This window comes from Patagioenas fasciata, chromosome 10 (genome assembly GCF_037038585.1).
Source record: "Patagioenas fasciata isolate bPatFas1 chromosome 10, bPatFas1.hap1, whole genome shotgun sequence".
NCBI lineage: Eukaryota > Metazoa > Chordata > Aves > Columbiformes > Columbidae > Patagioenas > Patagioenas fasciata.
The window spans coordinates 8,081,473-8,104,073 of NC_092529.1; the positions used below are offsets into that span (position 1 = coordinate 8,081,473).

Here is a 22,601-nt window from a genome sequence, read left to right on the forward strand (position 1 = left end):
AAAGCGTCTGGCAAGTTGTATTGACCATTATAAAAACTAAAAACCCAACACTAATTTCAATGTAAAAGTGGTTTTAAGTCTGAAACTCTCCTCCAAAACTGTAACCAAACATAATTCACAAAGCCCGATGGTATCACAATCCAAACAGTCATTAGCACTCAGTATGGACATTTTCAGATTTCAAGTTTCTCTAGGTTTTCCTGATCTATACAGTGCTATAAGTGCTGTCTTCTTCAGAACATGTAAGGAAGCAAAGTACTCTGAACTCAAGGAAACAAGAGTTTGGAGATGAAGCAAATTTATTGTTCCAAGCCTTGAAATTAGGGAGTATTTTAAACCAACAGCCAAACACTTCATGAAAATCCAGCTAGTTCGAATGAATGAATCCAGGTAACTCTTAAATAAGTTTCAAAGCTACTGTAACATGGTGTATATATATAATATATGTATCATAGAGCCTTGTAGGTAACCCATGAAAAATCAAGGATGCCCCCTGCATAAAGGGCAGGCAGAGAACAGCATCACTGAGGTACTAGTCCCATTTTTTCAGGCAAATCACTGCATAGATATCTAAAGTTAAGGAGTTCTGATGTTTTTCTGGACCGATTTTACAGTATCATAAGGTAACATCATGAAAATACATTGTATTTGAAGTCAAAGAGCAGCATATTAGACATGCACTGGTAGAAAACATCCTGTGTGCAATTTGGGATGTTAAAAGTACCATATACAACTTGGATGTTAATCTAAACGCTTACTGATTTTACTTCATTTTTTGTGGAAAAAAAGTCTACATGGTCTTATTCATAAAAATGGAATTCTCAACATTCAGCTGTGGTGGGTATGACACGAACATACACAGTCTTCATGTTCAAGTTCTTCATGGAGATGTCCTTTGTGATCTCTGAACCAAGAAAACAAGAGAAACAGAAGGAAACAGTCAGTGGTCTTGGTGAAGGTAAAACAACATTTAAAAATATTTTACTCAGACAGTTCTACTGGTTCAAAGTGAGACTTGGACAGAAACTGCTCAGCTCAACATCCCCTCCTGTTAAAGCAGGGTGCACTAAAGGGAGTGTCACCACATACCAGGATTGCCACTACAAGAGATGAAGATGCTGTTCTAGGTTACAAAGAATTTTTTGAAAGCCTTCGTCAGCCCACAGCTCCCAGCTTGCCTATTCCCACAGAAAAAATATCTAGTTCAAAATTTTATAATGCAATGATATGAGGTCAATATTAACAACACGACACAATGCACGGACAACCAGAGTCCGGTGTAAACACGCTGTGTGGGTGGCCGCACAGACCCGCCTCCTCCAGCGCCCTGTCCCTGACAGCAGAGAGAAGGTGCGTGCAAAGGAGCACAACGATAGGAACGTGCACACATTAACGGGAGCTTCATACTTAAAACAAGGATTGTAGCAGTCTCTGAAAAACTAACGTAGCAATCTTGCTGGGTATGCCTAAAGAATTTCATAGCATGCCAGATCAATTCCTGAAGACTTTCCAGAGATATAGGCATGTTGTTTGGAACAGTAATAGGATGAAGTTTCACCAGCAAACCTCTTTTAAGGATATGGCTTATTTCCAACAGGCTGATTTCAGGGTTTATGATTATTTATGAAACACAGAGTAACTGTACTTTGTGGCTACAGGAAAAGCTGTTAGGAACTGAAAATCCCTTTCAGTCTTCTTGCCACCACACAGAGCATTTTTCCCAAGAAGTTAGACGTTGGCTAGCTCAATGCTTCCCAGCACCCATCAGCTGCAGCAAACTCCCCCAAGGACAGAGCAGATTGTTGTGAATACTGGGAGGTACAGCTTTGGAATAAAAGTAATCTGAATGACAAATATCCCAGAGGTCTCCTTACTAAGAAACTTCCCCGCGGTAACCACAAATACACCCACTGAAACCAAAGCAAAAGCATATCGGGGGGGTTACGGTGTTCCTCTGCACACTAGAATCCCCAAAGACAACACAAGCAAATAAAAGATAAATTTAAAATTTGGCACTAGTGTTAGCATAGACCACAGATTAATAACATTCCGAATGGCTGGGTGTTTTTTCAGTAGAAACACTTTGGTTGTGCACTGCTCTGTGTCACGGACTGACGGCTGAAGTTCCGCTGCTTTAACTCTGCCCAGCCGGCAGCAACCGAGGGGCTGGGGGTGTGTGTGTGCAAACACCTGGGTGTGCAAACGCCTGGGGGAGGCCAGTCTGGCAAGTGTCTCCATGGACACCATATAAAAGCAGTTTAGTTTTCAGTAACGTGTCGAAGTGAACACTGGTTCTAGAAACAGCAACGAGAAGGTTGGTCTTCACGTAACAGCATGCAGGCTTCTTCTAACATCAAGGCCCCCATCTTCCTTCAAAAAAATGTTTCATTTTTAGACTGAGCAGATACAGTCTGCATCAAAGTTTAAAAGCCATCTATTAATTGATTAAGAAGCCCTTATGGATCTTGATGGTACTGTTTTTGAGGAGTTCTCTTCCAGTGTAATGCTCTGCTTCAAGCAGCTGAATACCCATTTACAGAACTAGAGAATATAATTCAATTCAACAATTAGTGCTTTATTTCCTCATTAACCTTCCTTCCCTCCCAAGGAAAATGTTACATCCGTATGTAAGGAAGTTATTTTGGTCTGCAGGAGCAGCCAAACAAACTACAAACTTGGTCTCAGAGTCCTCTTTTTAACTATTTCTTTTAAAAATCCTGAATAATGAGGAACTACATAAAGCCACTGTTTTCAACAGTATTTAAGACAATAATTACTATTAGAAATGGAAACTTTATCGAGAGAAGGACAACCTCCTGGCTCCGCCGCTTCCTCCGCAGGACGGCTCTGACACATTAACAAGTTTTGCCTCCACTCCGAACGCATCTGAATCAGCCGCCTGTAACCCGTGTTTCATTCTCACGAATAAGCAACGCTCACCACTTGGACATTTCTCTACGGAATGTTTTTTCCCGTATTCCAAAAGGGGGTGCAAACCACATTCACTTCTGAAAAGCTGGCAAGCTGTTGTGCAATAGACACAGACCCCCAACTGCCTGCACCTGACAGCATTTATCAAAATAATTATTTCAAAACTGGTACCTCATTTTCCTCCAAGTGATTTTTTTTCTTTTCCTTTTATAAGGACAGGCATCAACCTCCCAACTCATGGCCTATTTTCAAACATTTTCAAACAGCAAATAATTTATATTTTTAGAATAAATCATTAGAATAACCTACTCAAGAAAAGAGACTGAACTTTTTGTTTTGAAGGTAAGACCTTGAAATATATTGACAAAAAGATGAGTAGGGGATTACAAAGTTGCAACAATGCACAAACATTAATTGAATGAATGTTTTCCAAAGGCATCAAAATATTTGTTTTATACGCAGCACTTAAAGAGATCTGAAGATAAAATATGACCATTTCAGTGTTTATACCATTAAAATGTTATTAAAAGAGCTGCATGTTGAGAATTAAATTTGAGACAGCAGATGCATAGCTATATGGCATAAGCATTCGTTAGCTACACAAATAAACCTTCAGGACCAAATTCTCTACATTCTGAGCCTCAAAAAAACCCAAATCAGTTGTTTTAGCCTTTGAAGAGTTATCAAATCTGACCTTTCACATCATCATAAGTTGTCACTTTACACACTTTATTTAAATAGTTCTGTAGAATTCATACTACAAATATATTATAGTGATTTCCCTTTAAGTAAAGGCATTTAAAAAATCCTTACATAAATTGAGACTTAAAGGCTATACATTTTCCTCTTTCAAAGCTCAAAAGTTTTCTGCAGTAGTTATTTTAGTGTCTTAACTAAGTCATATGCTGCTGTGAACCCTTCTGCCCTGTAACAACGACAGAAAAGAGAAATAGATACAAAATCAATTGTTCCTGAATGGCTGAATTCCTGGTCAGCAAGGTTTCACACACAAGTACGTTTTTTGTTTATGCAAGTGAGTGTGGTTGATGTACTTGGTTCTTGTGCCTTGTGCTGTTTCTAAATACTGCTTCTAAATACTCCAGTTCTCTGTGTTTCTTACCACCATTCAGCATATTATTTTTAGCATTAGCTCAAAATATCACTAGCAAGTCTCATCAATATTTGAGATCTATTTTACTTACAAAAATGGCTTTTGAATAAACAGAGTTCAGGTCACATGAAATAAAAATGATAATTTAAAAACCCGCACACACAAAACAACACAGACCAACAAAAAACCCACACACACCTACAAAAAATGCACAAGAGAACCCACCCCTCCCTTGCTCTGATTCTAATGTATCCTATGGGAATCCCTTCAAGCCGGGGACAGGTGAGCGGTCCCAGCTTCGGGAAGCTGCGCTACAGCCACACTCCTCATCCCAAACCAGCTGCCAGGCACCCCAGAGGAAACCCAGCACACCCCACGATTAGATCACTAGTTCAAACAAGACCTCTACGTTCTGGACAGGTAACCTAACATGGAATAAGTTAAGTGCCACGTATCCCTCCCAAACCAATTGTAAATCACACCACCGTGATAAACCAGAGACAGAATCCTTGACAGTGTTTCATTTGAAGACTTGAATTTTCCTGAACACACAAATATCTGGGTTTTCTACCACGTAGTTTCCAATCTATTTTTCCCATCAAATAAAGTCCCAAATCTTTCTCAGGTCCAACTTTCTGGCACTACAAGTGAGTACATCTTTAGTTTTATCTTTCTCATGAATCAGAGATTCTTGTTTCTAAGCCTCACCATCTGTCCATGGTTTTGGAAGATTCTTTAACATTTCAGATACATGACTGTGTGATAAAGCTTCCTGCTTCCCAGGTATTCCGAATGAATTGCAGCTGCTGAACCCTACAGAGTCTGACCTACTCAAACTACTCTAAAATAGATCTGATACTCTTTTCCACCCACTCCCGTTCTCCGAAAGTAAGAAAAAAATAGTATCTGCAACACTATGAACGTTACAGGAACAATTGGAACAGGTTCTTAAAATATTGACACTTCAGACTCACTCACTCCTAGGAGGAGATCTGCTGTCTCTGCTCAGTCCCAGCAGCACGCAGCACAAATCTCCGCTGCTGACTGACCTTTCTATTTCAAAAGGAAAAAAACCTTTACACAACTTGTCTTGGCCATTTCATGAAGGGAATGCATTAGAGCTTTGAATTTCTAAATGCACATGTGTGCTTAAAGGACTTCATTAAATAACTATTGAATTACTGGGCAAAATTAGAAGCCAGCGTGTAAACAGCATGTGTTTAGTAATTAAACTAGATCTCAGGTTTCATTAGCTGCTCCTCAGCAAAAACTTCCAAGTATCTTTGGACAAGCAAACCAAAAGTTTGTGCTTACCCTCAGTTTGTGCTTCATCCAGGAACAGTTTTAGCCTCCTGCTTCGGAGCCCAAAAACTTTTGCTGTTTCATGTAGAAGACCCTGGTACGTTAATCCATTCTGGCCAACAGGGTTTTCCATTAGAAGAGTCCCCACCGTTCCCTTCTGACATTCTAACAAGATAAAACAGTTGGATCACTATTGGTGAGGAATGATATTAATTTATCATGGTAAATTGAAATTTAGAATTTCTTCTTCCATTTCATCTCCATTTCCTCATAGTGCTGAGTAACTCCCCATACCAACCTACTTACAGATATTCACTAAATACATTGATGAACTATAGAATTGGAAGTATAAGTGATTATTAACAGCTTGACAAATAAAACTTTGCAGAATTTTTTATACTGGTGAACTAGAAAACCTGGAGACTGGGAAACATGAAATATTTCAACTGGAAACACAAACCACTAACAACTACAGAAGTTCAAAGCACCTACTGATGAGCAAATCACCAGTTAAAAACAAATTTTGAGCCCAAGTAGGTTCCCAGTAGTGTCAATGCGATTCCACATGGACAGCCTAGAACAGACTCGTACTCTGGCAGAGATTAAGAGAGAATGACTAAGGACACAACTTTTTCCATGTGAAGATTCAGAGAAGTTACAAGATTAGCAGCTGTGGAACAGAATTACATGCACATATTTATACTCCAGGTTAATAATACAATTCATTGGGCTTCTAAACAGCACTGAGAAGTGTTCCATGGGCTGTTGGCAATGCCTCAGGAAACAGCTGGCAGCTCCTTCACTGCCCTCCTCATTTTTGATCAGTTTTAGACTCAGCCTTTCAAAATAAACCACACAGGTGAGCTGATGGTCATAAACAGGAGAACAATGCTGAAGGGCTCATGTTCAAAAGCTGTCCCTTATCTCTAACTGGCTCTCGTTTTTCTTTTATGAAAAGAGAAAGAAAAGCTAAATATAAACGTTGTGTTTATTAGAAAGCACGTACTAAGAGAAAAATAAAAATTGCCATCAATGAAAATATATGTACTTTTCTTCATCAGTACGCAATGGTGCCCAAAACCTGCATCACAAAAAAGCTCAGCCTGTACGCGAGGAGGGCTCAGTATCCACCATACCTTGCGGTTTTGCATTCATCAGCTGCAAGTTGATATACTGGCAGAGCAGAGCATCAGGGGAGTTGAGCAGAGCAGGTGCTGACCCTGTTGTCACATGCAGAGTCTTTCCGCTGAGACTAAGCAAGTCAGTTTTGTTTATCAGTTCTGAAAGCGAAATGAGATGAGTCAGGCCATTACAGAGAAGCCGAGGTCCAGCTCTCACTCCATTAGCTGACAATGAGCCTTTTCTAACCACTGATTCCACGGTGGAAGCGTTTCCCTCTTTGCAATTCCTCGCTTAAGAAAGAGCATTTCTCTGTTTTGAAAACTGGAATTTCTGCAGAAATATTTTGTTTTTTTAATAACACAGAGTACTTAAATCTGCTGTGGAAATTAGCTCCTATATAATGTCTCTTATGCACATAAATATACAACATGATTACTCATGCAATAAAGATAGCTAAATAACTTAAAACAAGCAAGAAATCATTCACTTAAGCCAAACAATTTATCTCATTAAATTAAAACCTACAATCATTGCCTCTACCCTGATTTCACTAGCTGAAGCTGCACTGGATATGTGTCACTGATGTGTCACATCAGGACATTTCTCTCATTAAACTCCAGATGACAATAAATGTAAAATCAGTGGCTGGTTAGCTCATGAATAATGCACCCTGCATTAAAATTTGTGTTTAATGTTGGCAGTAGCTGATGATTCAGCAGATGACTCCAGCCATGCGTACTTAGAAAATGGTGGAAGATCAGACCCAAAGCAGGACCTACGTCTCCAAGGATTTCAGAAGTAACACCAGCACCCTGGAAGCCCTCAGACGAGAAGCTGATGAGGTTTCTGTAATACAAATGAGGTACGGAAGGCTGCATTCTGCGCTACCTACGTGAGCAGCTGCCTGCCTTATCACAGACAAAAAAAAGCTGCTGATAGCCACAACATTAAAGATACAGAGAAATAACATCACACTCTGCTACAAAGCTTTAGCAGCTACAAAAGAACTCCAAACACCAAAACCAGTAAGAATTAGTAGATCTAAACTCTTGTAAGAATTGTGCATTGCCCATGCATACAGAACAGGCACATCTGTCACCTCCTCCCAACAGTTTTCGTTCCCTATCAGCCCTACTCACATGTCACAGAGCCTGCACTTGACAAAGATGGCTTTCCATCAGTTCACCTGCATGAACTTCAGGGGGGCAGAAAGGGCACTCCTTTTTCCAGTCATGTTTATAAACTCAAAATGAAAACCAGACCCCCCTACCAAACCAAACAACATCTAACAAACAAACCAACCACAACTACCGTGAAAAAGAACAGGTAAAAAGTAATCACTCCCCAAATTCTGTCAGCTGCCACAGACCAAAGTGTGATGCACCATGGAAGGCTGGTGAGACTGCCCTAAGGAAGGATGGAGACCTCAGACAAGCAGCTAAGATGCCAAAATGCTATCTTTTAAAAAGCAACATGTTATATATGTGTGTGTGTATATATACATATATATATATATGCTTTAAAAAAAAAAAAAAAAAAAAAAGGCAAAACTTCATTGTTGCTCCTAAAATTCAGTTCTCAAGACTGCAGAGTTTCCAGCGCTGGCGGCAATCTGCCAGTTGCCCAAACGCTATTTTGGTACATTTGAGGTGCAGGCACATGCTCAAGCACAGGAGGGGACTTGGCTTTTGGTTTTACTTACAGGAAAGGAAGAAAATAACTCAGTTAAGAAGCCGAGAGGAATTAACAAGATTTGGAGAGGAATTAACAAGACTTCATCATATGGAAAGGGAGTCAGCAGCAGGGTTTTTCCCGCAGAACCCTGGAGCAGCGCTGCTCGCCATGTCCATACGGTTATTAGGTCATGGCGAGCAGAGCCAGAGCGCGGCGCAGGGAGCACCGGGGGTCTGTGCAGGGTGACAGGGCACGAGCTGCAGCCATGGCCATCTGTGTGTTCAGCTAATTGAGCATTTTACGTGACAGGATCACTGACACCGTCACAAGGAACAGCTCATGTACAGCGCTGCCGATGGAGTCAGCTCATACAACTCTCTAGTTAGAGCAAGGAAAAAAGTGAATCATTTTTCATCTATAACAATATACTTGAAAACAAGCAGATAGTACAAGTGCTCATCAATATTAAAATCACTTTTAAAGTCCGTTCTCCCTGAAGCTGAGATTTAAGTGGTAATATTCTTCTAAGATACCTTACAGCCTCACGGCCTGCTAAAAATTAAAGATTAAAAAAATATTTTTGTAATCTTGTTCAGAAAACAGTGCTACGAATAGAGCTTTTAAAAAAATCAGCCATCTAAAAAATCTTGGTACGTGTCTTATTCCATCTCTATGAAGTTTATACAGGGACTTTTCCCTCACCTTCCTCCCCCCACTCCTTTTCTAAGCCCAGCATGTTTTACAGCTCCATTTATTCCCATAACTGATTTTTTTTTAAATAGGACTTTTTCAATATGGGCTACTTCCATTAAAGCCAGGTGCAACTGAAAATGCATTCCCAATAAGAAGTTTACAAAATTTCCAGCTTTAGCGATCTAGAGCAAAAAGAAAATCACAGGGCAGACCATATTTCAGCCTGCACTAATACAAGAACTGCCTGATTTCGTGCCATTACACAACCCTATGTAAATCTTCATTATAATTAGAAAACAAGATAATAAGTTACTGCAAGTAAAGTGGACGGTCATAAGAACCACAGGAAAGAAAATAAGGAGCCAGAAATATGGTTTTACTGAGTCACAATTTTATTAACACACACGGGAACCATTCATCAAGAATTTGTCCGGAGTGCGTGAGCTCTCTTCACAGCTCCTCTCAGATGCAGCATCTGATACCAACCCCCTGCCTTACCCAGAGACCCTGGAATCATCATTAGGCCTCACCTAAGGGGACCCTGGAATCACCATTAGGCCTCACCTAACATTACCCGTGCAAAGGTTGGGCAATAAAGCAAAGGGATTGTATGCCAGCCAAACATCAGGAACCTTGGTTCTATTCTCCATCATCTTTAAGTGCTATTTTCTTTGTAGATACCTTTCACCCTTACTCCTCGGGGAGTCCTATATTCTGCTGATCGGTACTTATTTGAGATCTCTGCCAAATTGCAACAAAAGTGAATTTGATAATCCAATCATTCCAAGGGAATTTTCATGTTGTTAACAAGTGGGCAGAGAGTGAAAGATTAAAATCAGCATGCCAAGATGGAAAATCCCAAAATGATACCTACATGGCAAAAGCAACATGGAAAGGAAAGAAATAAAACCTTTGTTGCCACAGAGGAAAAGAATCTTTGAGGAAAGGTTCAGATTTTCTTTACCACTTCAGGAATTCAACATTAATAGATTTATGCTGTTTCCTTTTGGCCTGTTAGTGGCAGAAAGCAAACCAGGTAAGTAGGCAAGCTGCTAATGAACTGAATAAGATGAGAGTCCCCCAACTCTTCTTGGCCTTTTGCAGGTCAACTTTTGGTATCTGTGATGGTAACGAACTGTACCAGTGCCCACCCACCTCTGTGGGCACTATGAAGTATATCACTACTATTGGGAAAATTATTTCAAGGAAAACTATTTCCTCCTTTAAAATATACCTGAAACTTGAAGATACTGAGAGATCCAGAACTCCCTATAAGTGAAAGCAGAGAATAATAATTTTGTATGATAAAACTATTCAGTTCAGCTGAGCACAATTTGGAAAGAGGTTTTACCACAGTAAGACAAATCGATTACACATCTGGTATGAAACCACCCCCCCCCCCCAAATTCTTCTGGAACTACTTCCAGTAAAAGACAAGTAAGAAAACTGAAGATTGAGATAGTAACAGTGAAGTGACAGACACAAGGCTGTTCCCCTTCTGACAGGGAGGCAAACTGTAAACCCTCATCAGTCCTGTGGGCACCCAAACCAGCCTTTCACAACAGCCACTCGAGTGCCTCCCCCTTAGATGTTCCTTCAGTAATACTGCTATGAAAACTCAGAAGCAGAAGTTTCTACAGCCATCCAGTAATCGCTTCTGCAGTATTTTAGAATTTCTGTGTCGCTCATTTTAGACTTAATATTAATGGTGTGAAAACAGACGAAGTTTGAAGGTCAAGATGTGCCTGTAAATAACACTAAGAGCGTACAAGGAGTTTTTATGAGTGCTGAAACACGTCTAAAGCCATATTACAGCGTGGCCACTGTTAAGGACTCTACCTTCCATATTTCTTCACTAAAGCATTTGGTTTTTAGTGTAAGCTTGTTCTCAGTGTGCTGATTTTTAAGTTGTAACTTTTTCTGATGTACTGAAACAGTATATGGAATGTAATAATTAAGCAGCATCTTCATCACGGGAGAGAATGTCAGTTTGCCAGTACAGTCACTAACTGCAACATCTTCCATAACGCCTCTCTTCCCTGTTTCAGCTATATTATCTTTGTCATGAACACAACTATGATATAGCCTGTAACTCTATATATAACCCACAGAAGATAATTTACATTCTCAAGCCTTAACAGAGGCCAAGTTCAAGCTGCAAAAATATTCCATAGATTTTTCTAAAATGAAGAAATGCAGGGATCCTCAAGCTTCTCTAGGGTGAAAAAGCAACACTTTTTCCTCTACAGATTGCAGTTTGCATTCAAATTAAGTTCTCACCCTGCCTACTGCGGCATTAGGGAAAAAAAAAAAAGGCATGCAAAAGCTGGTGGCAGCTCGCCATCAATATAGAGCATTGCCTGCACCTGATGAAAGCGCTTTCTGAAATAAATCAGATTCTGTCCTGATGAGAACTGCAATGGAAATAAGATAACAGAAGAGATGAGCATCACTTAGCAGCAGCTTTTGGAAACATTTTGATGCAACTATAACACAGTCTCATAAGCTAAGTACTGTAAAATAGAATATTTCCTTATGCATTTTCTTGACAATTTTGTATGTACATAGAAAAATTAGACAGTAAATAACTCCTAGCTGCTATTAGAAAAACTTTCAATTTTCCTTGTCATACTCCATTTACCTGTTTTTCCATTAAAAACTGTCAGTTTTGAATTTTTAAGACCAAAAATGCAGGAGACAGCATCTACAAGTCCAGTCAAGTTCAAAGTATTATCTCCTTTTGGATTTTCCAGCAGCAATACACCATCTAAAACCAAAATTAAGAAATTAAAATGCAGTTTGGAAACAATACTCAAGTCTCAATGATTTTCTAATGAGTTTCTCTAATTACTTCCAGTTAGTTTCCAATCTAACTTAAAACTAGCAACACTGCAACTTCCATAAATTTTTGTAGTAAGAAAGAGGGAAGAAAACAGGGAAACGGATTCAAGTACACTTCAGATTTAGAGTATGGCAGTTATATTTGGTTTTATTAACAAAGTAGTTGAATTTTTGTTACTTAATTATAATCCAGTAACACATTGACTAAAAACTGTCAGACTGTGTGCCCTGAGATGTTTACCAGCCTGTACAGTTACATCCATGACTATTCAAGTAAGCAGCTTTGTAACCATGTTGAACAAGGCACACTCATTTCAACACACAAACTGTAAACACATGTAGGAAGAAAATTCCAGACAGTACATTTAGTTTTCTCCCCTTTTAATATATTAACTCACAATTGTAATACTTTTAGCACTATACTCGTCTTTTGATTATATAAGACAGAGTCATGTTCTCTAGTTTTAAGTATTCTTTTTGGTTCTACACTTAATATCCAAGTTTTCCAAAACCAGTATCTCCTCCGGAGAAATGCATCACCTGTATTTACGGGGCTGCATCGAGAATTCAAAATTCTCAAGGTCCACACTCTGAGCATGGGGGAACGTACAGACACAAATATAGACTGTGTACGCCTCCATATATTCACACACAAACCCTTCTGCAGAATATAAAGAACTCATGTGCACACCTGAGCATTTACTTCAGGTCCACAGCAGAAGACTTCATGGACAGCACATGCTTTTGCTTTTAATAAACTTATTTTAAAGAAGTATTTAAAGCTACTATTGGAAGGGAGTTTGCACCATCTTTCAAACAAATCCATGGCTCCAACATTCATCACGTGGTTTTCCAAATAATATTTTAACACCCCCAGTGACAAATCAAACCCAGTACATTCCTACCTTGCTCTGTCCCGTTAACAGAAACTTTGAGGTTGACGTAGGCACAGGCTGGACCAACACGCTCACACAAACCACCTCGGACGAGTGTAATTTCTAGCTCTGATCCCTTCAGCTGAAGAACGAGGAATATTATGATTATTTGAATATTGTTTTAAACAAACACAACAAAATAGTTTCCTTAAATAAACAACATTAAGGTCTTGTATTGCACTAAACCTGATTTGCAATAAAACAGCCACTTTTGCCACATCTTCCTTCAAAGTGCTTCAAGTATTAATTTATCTTTAACATATATTAATGATATAACAGTGTTTAACACAGAAGAAAAACGGAGAGGAATAAACAGCCTGATTTTCACAAGTGACGAGCAGTGATGAGTGTCTCTGAAAATATAATCCAGAAGTGAATATATTAATAGTTAAGAGAGGAACACCCTTCCGGAGGTAATTCCAAGTATCTGGGCCCCGCTTGCAGGTGCTGTCTGGAGAAGCTTTCACCGGCTCCAATGGGCCATCAAGATACCAAGTCAACCTTTGCATATCTCCCCATTAGTAATTAGTGGATCAATCAAAACTTAATTAAAAGCACCCCATCAAGAAATGGAACAAGTATGAGAAACGGGATGAAGACACTTGGGAATCTTGTAGCAATACTACAGAAACAGACTTATTTGGTAGTTTTTCCAAGCATGGGTCTCCTCCTGAGCAAAGTACAAGCTGGTATTACTCCTGCACCTTTACTGCTTTTCATGAGAATCACACTTTGATTACGAATTTTAATTAAGAGATCCTTCAAACAGATATCACAAGGAAACCACTTCTATGAACAACTGCTACTACGTAGCCATTTAAGCCAATTTTTTGTAAATTTAGAGACAGTCTTTGGTAAGATTCACAGTCAGACAAACATTCAAGTGCTGGTCTTCGCTGAGCTCCTATTGCAAAGTAGGGAAAGACGCTTATGGAGCAACCAATCTAATTTTGTGTTTACCCAATTTTACCAGCAATTAAAAATTCATTTTTCAAGTAGGTGCTTTTCCTTCCCAGTATTTTCTGAGCAACCGCTGATTTTTTTTTGCTGTCTCTGAGAGCAAGTCTTTGGGAGAAGAGTTCATAATTAAGACCTTCTATTTAAAACTGATCCAGCATAATTTTACAGAAACACTGATCCTGAATGCAATCAAATTACTTGTACAAAAGACAGGCTGCATTTCATTTTCTCCCAATCTTCACATATATTCAACATTGTGGAGATTTCTGATACTCCTTTTAATAGCTTTCAGAAATTTGGTGCAAAGATCCCGTCACAGCTGCTGTAATTTATGAACTCACCTGTGGAATCACACACTCTGTTATTTTTACTTGCATCTGCTTTTATGTCCGAAAGTGCCCAGTGGTCTCTAAGGCAAGTTCCATGTCAGTGCTGCTATCAGCCCCCACCAACAGAAGGCAGCTGATGCAGAATTCGGCTGGAACTCGCATCTTCCTGGTCTTTATGCCTGACACTGTCAGTACAATGCACAAGGCAGCTCTGACTGCTGGAGACACAAGCAACCATGGCCTTGTCTGATGTACCAAACCACAGACTTACAGCACACAGCTGCAGCTGTCCTCAACTCTCCAAAGGGCCAAAGCAAAGCCCTAAAGAAGAGCTTTTTCACCTCAGGCATTTTTATCCATGGCTCTAAATGTGACAAGCTCGTTACAACAGAAAAAAACAGAGCACAGAGTCAAACATCTGCGCTAAGTAATTCACCTCCGCAGCCCAGAAAGCGCCACTTCCAAGGAAGATGTTACGGTTGCACTGAAATCTGTCACCTCTTTCTCTGCAACCTCTACTTTGAAGTCTAATTATCTGACTAACAATTCGAGGCACAGCAAGTCTGTGACACGGGAATCATCCAAATGCGCGGAGGGCAACCCAGGTGGCCAAGGCCACAGGTTAACTCTGTAAGGAGGGACTGAGACTCCTGAAAGTAAAATAACAACAAACAACTCTGCATTTACTTAAAAAGCTTTTCTTTGCTTCCATTTACCATACATAAACTCTATAGATTCCGTACACAGACCTTGCAATAAACTACTGCGTACGGTTTTGTCTGAAAAAAACCTCCACATCCAAGATTCTAAGCTGACAGGTGGGCACTTGCAGCTCCATGACCATGACAAGATTATCACATGTCTATAAACTTAATCAACTGCAATAGCCACACAGAACTCTCTGCCATATAGAGTGTTATTTCAGCTATAATTTTTTAGGTTCTCTCAGTTTAAGATCTGATATATGTGCAAATGCATAGCCTGACCCACAAACCTCCTCTCCCTGGTTTACATACGGGCTCACCATTTCCAAAACAGAACAGATGTCTTTTTTTTTGCTGACAACAGCTATCAATTATATCCATAATAACCAGCACCTGTCAGGGCAAGATTTCATCTTTATATAGACAGCATTATATACAACTAATCCAATAGACTCAACTTTCAGCTTTCCACCACATTTTTCTTCACTAGAATCTGCTAAATTAAGATTTAAAAACCAGAAAAATAATAATGGGGGGGGAACCACCCTAGCACAGGCAGGAAAGCTTTCACAGAACGACACAGCAACCAGGCGTAAAGCTCAAGTACTGGGTAATTTCAGAGGCAATCAGACAAGTGTTTCCTAGCACTACACTTGTTTTTTTTCCTATCTGCTTTTATATTGCAATTCAGATTTGATGTTGATTTAACAAACTGTCCATCAGCAGTATCCCAGTCAAATAAGTGCTTAGAAGAAATAGCCAAATATTTTGACCAATTTCTCAATGACAATATTGTCTACTTTTACACACTGTTTTTCCCTATGTTTGTCTCAAGATTGAACTAATAGCTTTGAAAAAGGCCAAACAGAGCTTTGTTCCAAATCTGTACAACTTTAGAAGTGTAATTAATAAGTATAAAACATTTCCTTTACACAGACTGTTAGTAAGACGGATGAAATACGCACTTTCCCTTCAGCTAATCTCAGACCCCCAAGACATCCTGTAAATCAAATTTTAAGTCGGATGTATCATTTGTTCTTGTCTTCCTAGTCTAGCATGACATTCCGATGGAAGAATGTTTCATCCACAATTCTTCTAGGAATGCCTTTTGAATATAAGAAGTTAGAACAAAACCGTGGCAAAAGTATTCTCAAAACATGTCAGAAGAAACAGTACAAATAAAACAAAGGAAATTGTTCAAATCTGCTGCTGAAAGAATAAGCCCATCTAAGAAACTGCATTGTTAGTAGAGACAGGGGCAGAAAAAGCATCCTCAGACATTAATATGTGAAGTTGGTCTTAGGCCAAAAGGTAACATTTAGCCTCAAAGGAGAACATTTCTAATACAAAAGCATATTAACTTGAGAGAAATCAGAGCAACAATATTTTTGCTGTCTGAAAAACGTACTAACCCAACTACAAATAACGTGCATTAAGCTTACACAAACAACTACCTAGGATATTTATTTTGGTGCCCAAGCGGCTTCATTTTCAAGTAATAGTATAATACACATACAGAACACCCATTTTCTTTTTTTAAAGCAAAAAGACTAATATGAAATGTATAAATACGAAACCATATCCACAAAACATATGAAACAATATCCCACATAAAAATACTACCATACAATTTTTCTGTAACCGAGGCACTTTGTTCAGCTAAAAGCAGGCAATGAAACCAACTATGCAGTCAATGCTTTTTCCTTCTTACCTGAGTTGTCTCCTGGATGAGAACGTCTTTGGAGGTAGGCACCGGGTAAGGCTTCAGGGCAGCCTTTATTGTTGCAAAAATGAAATCCGTATGTTCCTTAACAACAGTGTCCAGGTAGTCACCTTCTGGCTGTGCTCTGTAGTACACTGTAATCTCATCTGTAGGAACCAGATTTCGCTGTAGGATACACCAAACATACTGTTAACGACAGCAAGTTGACTTCCATGTATCCAAGCTAAAAGATAGATATCTCTTAAGTTGAAGAAAAAATATGTTAAAAAGATATTTACCAGGCATTTGTTTTCACAAAAGATTCAGAAGAAAACAACTCTTTTGTCAGAAGGGCAGGAAAGAGGCTTGAAACATGATTTTTTTTTACCAAATCACATACTTTACTCAGAATGTCTCACTTTCAAATTCATTTACCAGCTCACCCCCTTAGTGAGCTGAAGGCCTACCAAATTCATTTAAAAGCTTTTCTGGATGAGAATTTTACTTACATTTACACACTTTGTCAGCGTGAAATTAAACCCTTGGCTCTTCATTGAACAAATGTTCAACCAGTGACATTTTCGTAATACCAAATGTCTGGGAGACTGTTGGGTATCTTTTTGGAAGGTGGTGACCCAGCTTTTAAGTTTCCATACTAGTTCCATCACATCTCGCACACTAACACAGAAAAAGAGCAGTTCACCTGAATGGTGCACTCTTTAAAGCTGACTTAGAGTGAAATTCTGCTTCAGTAAGAAAATGGTTTCAAGGGAAAAAATAGCAGCACTAAGAAAACTTTCTAAAATCTGCTAGAAGTAATGACTGCCCTAATGCTAGGACTGGTTACTGTGTGTTTTTATTATGTGTACAGTTCTATAACTGGAGTGGGAATGAAAGAACGACAGAGTAAGTGCACACTAGCATCATGTTAATTATTAGGCAGGATTAAGTATTTTGATATTCATTTAAGTAAGAACAAAATATGGCTTTATGTTATTACAGAAGTAAATTTAAATCATCTGGTAACTTATGAGAGAGTTTTCTCTTCATGGCCACATTCCTTCCTGCTTTTATTTTACACGGAAATAAATCTACATAAGCTTTACATATATACATATACATGTCTTTTTTTTTTTAACATATATAACTATTTTGGTCCAGGTTTGTAGTTTTTCAGTCTTATACTGGAGATTCATGCAGATTCTTAACTGTACAGATATACTCTCCCAAAAACGCAGCCCATGAAAATTTTCTCTACACATCATGTCAAGCTCTTGCCAGATTTCTTCAGACATAAGCCTGAAAAAGATGCAAATTCTACCACATTGGCACCAACTTAGTCAAGTAGGAAAACCCTACATATATCACAGAACAACATGTTCCACATCTGCAATGTGTATGTGAATGAGGGGATGGGGGAGTGTTTGGTTTTATGAGTTTTTTTTAAACTTGATGGTTCTGAAACCTTTAGAATTCTTTGTACAGAGTTAGATAATACTTAATGTCCACTCCAGATTAGAGGCTTTTTAGACTGGCCCTCACCTCTGTGGTGACCACACTTTCTTGGCACAAAATGGAGATAGTGAGTACAGCACTTTCTGGACTGGTATTGTAGAGAGAAGGAAGAGGTTCAGAGTGCTTTAATGTAAAGGTCAGACAGAATCATTTGTATGTATGAGAACACTTAAGAGCAAAATCGTTAATGTAGATACACAAATCGGTGCCAGAAATGCCTCTTGCAATTTGCTAAGCCACAAGTTTGGTTTTTATAGCGGTCCCATGCTCAAATGTCTCAGTTCTCCCCAGCCCGGCTGATGTATCACACCAGAACAATACATAACAGACGTAACACTTGCAGGAGGCAGGCGGGCCTGACAGTCGCTTACCCGGGACCGAACCACTGCTATGGGGCTCCAAGTCAGAATACAAGAGAGGCTCAGTAAAATAAATAAATTAGTTACTACACTATGGATGATGCATAGCAACCTCGTTGTTCAACTCTAACTACTTACTAACATGGAAATTCAAAATGAAAATAATGTCTGATCAGGAGAAAATGACACAGTGCTTCATGTTTAATTAAAAACATCTATTTCTGCTGCAAATTGCCCAAAGATTGCTTAAATTAAAATGTCTTGCTTCAAAGCGTTGCTTTCTAACCTTTTTGCGAAGCTTCTGGATGCGATTAATCACTTCCCGGGCAACTCCTTCATCCACCATGGACTGGTCTGGGGTAACATCCAGCAGAACTAAAACCTGAGATGATGTAAAGAAAACAGTTGAAAAGGTAACAAACTTTGAAACAAGCTGGTATTAACTCACTCAGAAGCTCAGGTACATTCTCATAGAGCTCCTCACAAAATGCCATGCTGAAGAGAACACTTGAACATCTCAAAAATTCAGAAGATAGACTCCTGGAATTTGTTGAACTGAGCAGACAAAACCAGCCCAGCTTTCACCTTGCCATTTTCATATTACTTCTAGAGAAACTCTTTCCTTATTAAGATAAAAAAAAAGAGATAACCAATAAAATACCTGAGCATCGGAATGTGCTTCATACTGTGCAGATCCTCCTGCAACCTGATCGAAGGTGTACATGAGACGCAGATCTTCCACGTGGAGCTCATGTCCTTCTACAACAATGGTGCCTGCAGAATCGGCAGATGAAGAGCATCTCTTACAACCAGGGTGGGCTTAAGACAAGTATCAGTCTTCAACCACATGAAATGCAGTGTGTTTGCAATACATTTGAACAGCAATTAAGCAGTTAGTAAGAAACACTGAACTATCCCACGTTCAGATTTTTCACACAAGCACTTCTACAGGCAGCAGAACTCTCTCAAATGTAGATTCTTTAGCAACTGTTTGTGTGCTATCTAAATAAAATAGAATAAAACTTAAAAATAACCTGTATGCTCAACTAAATAAAAATTTATACTCAAGCAGTTAACTAAACAGGTATAGCTGGAAAATTCACAGCTACTTGTAAATCTAGAATTGAAGCTCTGCTTTTAGAATATAAAGCACTCCACATATACTCAGTTCAAATTAGATTCAGCCCTACAGAACAACTTACCCTCTACTTCATTTTGGCCTTACAATAACACTTAGACAGGAGAACAGGATGAGATAAGTATACATGGCCACTTCCTAACTACTGTCAGCAATATAAGAAAAATAACTTTTCTTCTACTCATTAACGTAAAATTTAATTGGGTTGATAACAGAGAAGTGGGCCGTAAATTCCCAAAAGTCACAGAATGATACTTTTGCATCTCTTCCTGCAAGTGTTTGATCAATACACACTAAACAAGAGCAATTGCTTGATTTTTTTGTGATGAGCCAAAGGATTTTGGATCTTCTTTTTTTTGGCCAAAACTGCCATAGTTCAGTGGTTTGTACCACTATGTACCTGTCTCCTGGAATTCCTCCAGCTGCTCGCTCTTCAGCTCTTTGATTGCGGCCATGACAAGCTTAAATGCACCTTTCAAGCGCTTCCCAAGCACCATGTGATCCGGTTCTGCTCTCAGCCGGACTCCGTATTTGTCTTTATTAGCAGATAACGTCACTTGACGTACATTGAGCTCCTATGCAAATACATCAAGATTTAAAAAAACAAAGCTAAAGAACAGCCATTTCTGACAATAATGGAAAGGGTACAAAACCAGGGGCCAGAATACAGGGAAATGATGGGTCTCATGCTGCAAATTTTTTACATGGTTGTCTCCATGAACCAAGTAATTTGCCAACACTGCAAGAGCAAATAAACCCAACCAATATCGAAACTATCCTTCAGGAGAAGATCTTATCCTCTTCTTCAGCCTTTAGGCTGAAATCTCACTGTTATTAATAGACACCAGTCAGCTCTCAACTCAAATCAGATCCCTATTCAACAACCTTTTTTCTTTATTGTTACAACTGCCTGAAGAGATAAAACTATTACATTTGTGTGCAATGGCATTAGAAAACAGTCTGGCAAAATTCAGGAAGACAAATTTTGCCAAAAGAGTCTTTTCAGTATGCATTTAGCTAGAAAACTATAACAATTTTATGGTTTAGGTTGTACAAATGTGACTCCTTCGTTTTGTCTCTTATCTGTTCATTCCAGGGACTTACTGAACAGAAAACCACCTTCCTCAGAGAACCTCTTGTGCTGCTCTGCAGCACAAGAACTCTGAAGATCAGTGTGCGAGGGCAGCCAAAAAGCTTATAAAACCTGCAGGAACTTCAGGAGAGGCCCCAGACCGAGGATGTTATTTTGCCACCAGAGAAACTTGGGTGTGCCTGTGTTCTGTAAGTAATGTGTGCAGGTTTTGTCCTCATATCAGAAGGGGAATATAGTGGTGCTGTGGAAAAGCTTACAGAAGAACGGACTAAAGGACAGCGTTGCTACCATATGAGGAAAAGCCAGGGCTACAACTCTTCGGAGTGAAGAAAGCTGAAAGAGGATATGACTGAGATTTAAAAAATTAAAAGAGATAGGTAAGGAGTGTAAAACTGTTATTCACCAAATCTCCAAACAACCCCTCAAGTAAAGGACTATGCAATGAAAATAGTAGGAGATTGGTTTAAAACAGAAAACAAACAAGCAGTTAACCCTTGGAACTTAATGCCACCAGAGAAGGCCAGCAGGAGTGTACCACCAACTTTCAAAAAGAATTAAGCTCTTAACAGTAGGCACATGAAAAGATGTTAAAGGAAACAGGCAGACATGTGCCCTTGAATATCTTTAATTAAATAGCTGCAGATGGCTGACGATGACAGGAATCTACTGCAAGAGGTGGCCAGATGCTCGAGCTTTCTCTAAATGGACTCGACCACTGTGGGAGCCAGCACGATGGGCTAGATGAGCCACAAGGCTAAACCACAAAGTCATTGCTTAGGTTCTTAATTACAATTGTTTTCCTCATCACAGAGGCACATTAAAAACCACCATTAAAAAGACCCAAAACCCTAATTGCACACCCTGGCCATCACAGAGTGCCAACATTGAAAATACACAGCAAACCTCTTCGCTCTACACTTAATTCTCTCCAACAAACAAATGTATTACACACATTATTAGTAACACCAAGAAATACTGTCTTTGTATATACCTCCTGTAAAGAACAGCACTGCTTCCCAATGTTATTTTGTGCCTTTATAAGAGACTGTGGTTTTCCATTGCTTTGTAAGGCTAAGTAAGAAATACACACAAGACAGGACTTGCTACCTACATTTCCAGTTTCACATGACCTCACTCTCTCTATTCTCAGTGTAACGTCCCGGGGACAGATCCTGGAGAGATTTAATTGCCAACAAGCAACTCTTCAATGGGTACAAAGCCGCACGTATCTGGAGCACATTTCACTATAATCTGGCAGGTTTTGTCTGTCAGACTGCCCAATACTTGAAGCATTTTGTGTTTAAATCTCCACCAGAAGGTTGTAAAGTTTACGTCAACATGATACAGAATCACCAAGTGCCTTTGGCAAGCAAGCTACTCTGAGCCATTTAGGAAGCAGAAGTAAATGGTATCGTCAGCATGACAGGACTAGCAAGTAGCCAAACATTTAGATCGAGAAGTAAGGCTTAAATACAACCCCTGAGCTACAGCCTAATTACCTAGGAAGTCTTACTGACGGGAGGAGCCAAGAATACAACGGAATCTAGTTTTATTCAATACATCTTTTAGGAAATCTAATGAGAAGTACCAGTACTTCAGAAATTCAGTTTTAATAGGGTCCTGTTGGAAATGAGCCCACAAGTGGTAAATGGTGACCTCATAGAGAAAAAATAAATAACAATCCAAAAAATAACACAAATTTAAAGATGACTTTGGGCCTGATTAGATAAATTACATACAAGTCAACTCCATCAGGGCAAGTTCTCTATACTAATTAGATTAGGATACTGCTCTTCAGCACACATTATCAATAATCAAATAGATTCTTTGAAAAAAGCAAGCCTGTCTCTTCAGTTTCTTTATATCTGCCTCAATGTGGTGCTTTGACTTCAAACAGATCTTAATTTTAGCTTCTCAATAAATAAAAAATAGCTCCTTGACACACCTTCCAAGTCTCCTACACATGAAGTGAGGCAAGGAGTCCTTCCCACCGCCAGCGGGAGGACCTGTGCGTTGAGGCATTCCCATGCACAAAGGCCTTTAGTTGGTGCCACGTGCCAGACTGGACCAGACCGACCAGTAACCCAGCTACGGACCTGCCAGTGCTGTGCTTCAGCGGGGCCGCGCTCTGAGCAAACATCCTACAGAGGAAAATCAATATTGATTGTGAAATACTGTAAGAAACAAAATAC

At 39.3% G+C, this 22,601-nt stretch overlaps 1 protein-coding gene across 3 annotated transcripts in view; it reads right to left on the reverse strand.

The window, feature by feature from the left end:
* Positions 1-281: 281 nt before the first annotated feature.
* IARS1 (isoleucyl-tRNA synthetase 1) overlaps positions 282-22,601 on the reverse strand; it is a 106,568-nt gene continuing 84,248 nt past the window's right edge. For 2 of the 3 annotated variants that reach the window (XM_071813037.1, XM_065845301.2), the window contains 10 exons: positions 19,717-19,891; positions 18,840-18,952; positions 18,465-18,560; positions 16,314-16,490; positions 12,580-12,691; positions 11,475-11,600; positions 11,200-11,247; positions 6,481-6,624; positions 5,357-5,509; positions 282-904 (listed from right to left, as the gene is read on the reverse strand). In XM_071813037.1, the coding sequence (XP_071669138.1) occupies positions 822-904; positions 5,357-5,509; positions 6,481-6,624; positions 11,200-11,247; positions 11,475-11,600; positions 12,580-12,691; positions 16,314-16,490; positions 18,465-18,560; positions 18,840-18,952; positions 19,717-19,891 (1,227 nt within the window). In that variant the 3' untranslated portion in view covers positions 282-821. The remainder of the gene's footprint in view (positions 905-5,356; positions 5,510-6,480; positions 6,625-11,199; positions 11,248-11,474; positions 11,601-12,579; positions 12,692-16,313; positions 16,491-18,464; positions 18,561-18,839; positions 18,953-19,716; positions 19,892-22,601) is intronic. The other variant, XM_065845302.2, reaches the window with a different exon arrangement.